At 33.5% G+C, this 6,000-nt stretch overlaps 1 protein-coding gene across 3 annotated transcripts in view; it reads left to right on the top strand.

Annotated features, from left to right (window-relative positions):
- The window catches only part of LOC111034020 (putative inorganic phosphate cotransporter), an 83,757-nt gene that overhangs the window by 53,306 nt on the left and 24,451 nt on the right, over positions 1 to 6,000 (top strand). For all 3 annotated transcript variants that reach the window (XM_022315037.1, XM_022315036.1, XM_022315035.1), the window contains exon 2: positions 4,420 to 4,610. In XM_022315037.1, coding sequence (XP_022170729.1) covers positions 4,420 to 4,610 — 191 coding nt within the window. The remainder of the gene's footprint in view (positions 1 to 4,419; positions 4,611 to 6,000) is intronic.

Below are 6,000 nucleotides of genomic sequence, written 5' to 3'. Positions count from 1 at the left end.
TTTTTTTTTTTTTTTTTGAATAATATATTTTACAGAACACGATTAATATGGCCGGTCATTGAAAGGGATCGTTTAAATTTATTTAGCTCATTTAGAGTAACGCCTAGGTCGGGACCTAATACCGGGTTCTCGATCCGGGACTCGGGTTGCACGTATTCCGGGTTCTGGGCAAACGCGAAAACCGCACGTCCGCTTCGTATATTTCCACGATGCAGCTGTAATTAATAACGGATATCCGCCGGCCTCCGGCGGATGCATACAACAGCTATATAATAGTAATAATAATATAATATACCACGGCATAGTTTTAATTCCGTTTGCGCATGCGATTACACATTTATATGTAGGTACATTTATAGGTACGTACCTACCTATATATTTATCATACGCTAGTCGACGGCGGAACGAACGGTCGAATATCATTTAATAATAATTATAATATAAATTGGCCAGGTTGGGTTGGTGATATATTTTATGTTTACTCTTATTGCAATATCTGCAATATTCAACTCGACTAAGCAAATATTGCCCAAGACTTTAATTATAATGAGTAATGACACATTTCTAATACATTTACGGTCTGTCGTCGTCGCTACTTAGTACCATACATTTATAATCTTATTTCCCATTCTCGCCGGTTTTAAAACTACATTTTATTACGCTAATTACATATGTTTAGAGTCGTCGGACCGTAGTTAGTTCGTACAACAATCATACAACAAATGATACTAAGTACATGTACTAGTGTATACGGTTTTTATTGTCGTTGGTTGTTTTTTTCAGTAAACATTGCCAGCCGCCTGTGTTAACAAAATATTATATACTATTATTAAACATTTTAATCATAAAGCTGTCTGACAATATTCCTGTGAAATAATATGAGATGAAATGTTTCGAGTTAGATTGTAGCGTATTATATACATAATATAGTACTACTATTGACGAAATTTATTTTCGTAGCTTGTTGGTATACATTTTGAAATATGATTCAGTATAATAATACAACAGACGAACGAAGAAAGATGTTTGATGGATCTAGACTCGTCGATTTTCATTCCGTTTTGTTCCGTAACGTAAAAAATAAATAAATAAATGTCGATTTATCATCCCACGTATACCACGCTGAGCAGATTACATTTTTGAGCTCCGGCCAAATATTCCGGTAGCCCGGAATAAAATTAATTTCACTACATTTAGCTAGGCAATTCATTACGCGACTTATCTCTTCCAGCACCTTAACATTTCTTAAACATTTATAAGTGTACCGTATATAGTTAACAATTGGCGTTGTTTGAGTAAAAATAGGAAGAGACCGATAACGAGTGAGAGGTTATAACGTTAAAATCAAAACAGTATTAAACTGCAGGAGTACAAAGTATCCTGCAGTACATTATACTTTTATAAATAAATTTAATATACATTAGATATGACGTATCGTATCACATTATTTTGTGCGGAAAAAATACTAACCAGACAATTGACGCAATATTATTGCATTGGTTGTGTTCGGGTTGGCTGAAAATGATACACGCGTGCCTTTGATGTATACAGTCGACACAATTAATTACTGTAATCAATTAGTTATGTAATATGTGCCTAAAATGTTAATTTTCCATGTTGACTGATTGCTTTATACAGTTACAGCTATTGGCGTACACGCGGTACGCGTAAACGGAGTAAAATTAATTTTCGAACGGCCCACATATTATTTTATTGAGCGTCCAGATTTTATTACAGAAGTAATAAACATATAATAATCTGCTCCATTAAACCTATAATGGTGATGCGGTGGACGATAATAATATAGCGAATTAATTGTTGGTAGGTATATTGTGTACGTGTAACTAAATATTTTGAATATCGCGACCATGTTAATATACCTACGGCGATCATTATCCCGCGGGCGGTGTAATAGATACAACTGCAACAAAATTCAAATGAGCTGAGGATCGTGTTTCCACGCATCGACGGGCTTAAAGTTTGAAGTGAAAAATTCTTCCTCTAAAATATTAAATATAAATATATATCGACACCGACGAGACGCGAAAGATGGATCCGTAATTTCACTTTATGTTATAAATCAAGATGTTTAATACCTCAGCTGTTTTTTAAGTATAATTAAAATAGTATTGTAAGTGAGCCAATTTTTTCGTCGCCGTTGCTTATACAAATCTCGGACAAAATTATTGCGAACAGACTAAATGACAGTTATTCGAATTGTTTGTATATCGAAACACTAAAATGCTTGTAATATAGTCAACAATAATATAAATAACAGATTACCCAGTGTTTAACGATAACTACTGTGCGGCGGACTATATAGTTTTGAATTCGGGTATTAAGTATTAACGTACACAACTTAACTGCTTCAGCGAGTTTATGTATTTATGATTCAATATTATGTATTGGCAAACAGAAATACAACGAGTTATATTTGATTGGACATGCTACTTCAATCAACATTAAAGTCGTGTTTTTCTTTACGAAACGTATTTCTATTTATTAAAATTTAACAATTTTCGGTCAAAGAAAAATCGGTGCTGTTAATTTATTAATGACTTGGAAGTTGAAGTAACACTAAAAGCAAACGGTTGTAAACCAAATGGTTACATATTAGGTGGATGAAACCATTAATTTAAGTAGGAGTCTGACAATTATTGATGAGGAGTGATAAATAATGGTTGGAAAATTCGTTCTGGATGAATTAAAATGTACAAAGTAACAGTTTCTATATAATATTATAAACTTAAAATTATTGTGAGAGTATACTTATAATCTAAAAAATAACACCGTTTATTCTTCCGTTGTTTGAATCATTAAGATTGAATTGAATCGTGCTAATGAAAATTATTTAGAAAGAAATTAATTAAAAAGAAAAAAACTGATTTCTTTGGTTTCAAAATTATTATTGGTTTGCAGCTAAGTTGATAAAAAGTTTTATATTTTTTTTCAGTATTGGTAGTATTTATCGGAATCTCTTGTAATACTACTTTTCTTTCATGATTTCACTCAACACAGACAATTTTGTATTTCTCTTCTTACTTTTGACCTGTGTTTTATTCAATTCAGATTTTTACACTGATATACAGATATTAAAATATAGATTGCTAATCTTCTACTTTTTACTAGTCGTTTAAGCATATGATTTGTACCTATAATAATAAATATTAATTTTTATGACCATTTTGAATAAGTAGATTGCAGTACATACCAGGGACAGATTCGGGGAGATTGGACCGAATCCCCATCTCATTACGACACGTTAGGACTTGTGTCGGGAAAGATAACAAAAAATATTTGTATATAAATTAAATAATAAATAAATGACTTCAAATTTATCTATGATATAGAAAGATAAATATTTAAGACAACGATAAATAATTAAAATGTTATTAATCGCTTAATACATATTTCATGTATTAAATACTAAAAGGGTTCAACAATACCGTATTACTTTAAGTAAATACTTTAAATTAATTCAGATAGGTCTAGTATTTGTTATTAATTTGCCGATACAACTATAAAAGTGTACAACGGTACAAGTATGTCAACAAGTCTTATAATTTATATCAAACAATAAACATATACCTAGATCCAATAAAATAATTTCAATTATAAAAATGATTACCTAGGTAAATAGATAAATTTAAACATTACTAATGTTTAGTTGATAACTGTTTATTCGCCAAAGCTAAATAAAATAAAACAATCCAAATTTATTTCTGATTTTTTGATTTAATATTATAATGACGTAGTACATCATCGTTTTTGACAGTAGGTAATGACTACTATATAGTTAGCTCTTCACAGAATATACATTTTTATACTAATAGTTCTCAAATTATACAGAGTGATTGGAACAAATTAACTTAACGAAAAAAAATTTAAATAGACATGACGTGTATCGTGCGTGAGTTACGATTTACCCGAAAAACGACAACCGCACAGTGTGATTATGTGTGTGTTGTGCAGCTTTCACCAATTTTCAAAGCACGAACTTAACCATCTCCGCGTGATGTCGTATATAATTAATTTAGCGTGGAGTGTTTAACATTTTACCGTTTTCTTATTATATTAACCGTGTCGAATTAGCCATTTTTATTGGATATATATATTTTATACCAAACGTAACATGAAATCTGTCGATTCGCAACGTGAGCTTTACGCTCAAATGCAATAATAAGGATACCTACCTCTAAATAATATGTATTACGTCATATTACGTATTATTATTATCGTCAGCTGTGGCTGCAACCGAAAATGGAAAATGTGATGTCGAAAAAAAAGATTTTATAAACGAATAATCTTCTACATGACGTGTTTTATGATATATTACCGTCGCGGCCACGCATAATATTTTAGGCACTATACGAATCCGTTTTAACGCTTACAATTTTTTTTGTTTTGTTTCGTTTTCAGCATGGATCGGCTCCCGGCACATCGTTACGTTCATGTTGTTCCTTGGCATGGCCAACGCTTACATAATGAGGACCAACATGTCGGTGGCCATAGTGGCCATGGTCAACCAGACCGCGCTGGAAAGGGACCCGACCATTCCGGACGATGAATGCGAGGGCTACTACACTCCCGTCGGGAACACAACCGTACACGTGAGTATACCACCATCACACCACGATATCACGATCACCGCCATGATACTCTTTTTCGGGTTCTCGGCGATTTACTCCAAGACCTGATAGGTTTACATGAGTCATAATACCTTATATCTAGTGCCGACGCTAGGGGAGGACAAATGGGACATATGTCCAGGACCCCGGGCTTGTCAAAGGGCCCAGCGATTTAAAAAAAAAATAAATAATATTATTATTTTTTATGTTTAAAATTTGAAGAAAAACAATATTTTTTTTTAAATCAGGATTTAAAAAAAGCTAGAATTTTACTCTCTTCTGGGGTACCTAATGGCTAATACCTTGGTGCCGCGGCACACTGGTATGCCGCGAGTATCCACTAAGGGCCAGTTGTACAGTCTGTGATTAAACTCCGATTATGCTTAATCAGCTGATAACAGATATTTAACCGGCCAAATTCGGCCGGTTAAACTGTGATTAACTTTAATCACAGACTGTACAACTGGCCCTAAGTGTACCGCGGTTTTTCCATAAATGACCGATTGCATTGAATTGTTCATCTGAAAAAAGGTTAGTGTGCCGTGTATAATAAAAGTTTGAAAACGATTGTATGGAATGTGTCAAAGCCTAGAGGCCGCTTTTTGTTGTTTACTCAATATTATATGCACGGTAGTGCGGAGTAATAGGGTAAGATATTTAGGTGAATAGATTATTGTAATTTTGACGAGCTACATCACTGCATTTTTTCGTCAAGACAACTTACATCACTGCGAGATGTTTTGACGCCGTTCGCCGTACGCTCGAATGCCGTTGTAGTGCCTAGTTTATTAGACCTTATATTGTGCGAATAGCTGACAAGTAATTTGTACAACAACAGTGCTGCTGACAGCTCGGCGATAAGACTATCGCAGTGATGTAGGCTTGACGACAAAATAAAGATAATCTATATAACCTAACCTTACCGTATTATACCGCTCTACCGCCTATATAAGTAACTCGGTAATTGAAAAGCGCACTCATATTTTGCCTCTTTCCTTACACCCATTACTTGTCGATCAGGTACTCGACTTAAATACAATTTTGACAGTAATATGTGTAAAAAAAACTTTTGATGCGACATTTGCAAGCCTGTGATACCCACTGGAAGTGGCAACACTGTGTATTTCAAATCGGACGAGAAAAAGCTGATTATTGATACCGCAAACGAAAATCGATTTCACCGAGACCACAAATCGAATCTCAAAATTCAGTTTTATTTTTCAAATTTATCGAGTCTTAAAAGCAGTTTTTAGTGACCTGAAAATAAAACCCGTGGGGATCAACCTGATAAGTATAGGACCTACAATTGTGAAACACCGGAAAAAAATAATGGTTAAATATGAAGTTGAAACTTGAAAGAACATAAAATATT

This window comes from Myzus persicae, unplaced genomic scaffold, assembly GCF_001856785.1.
Source record: "Myzus persicae strain clone G006 unplaced genomic scaffold, MPER_G0061.0, whole genome shotgun sequence".
Lineage (NCBI taxonomy): Eukaryota > Metazoa > Arthropoda > Insecta > Hemiptera > Aphididae > Myzus > Myzus persicae.
The sequence above is the reverse complement of the archived record's forward strand: the minus strand, read 5'-3'. Positions and strand labels throughout refer to the sequence as shown.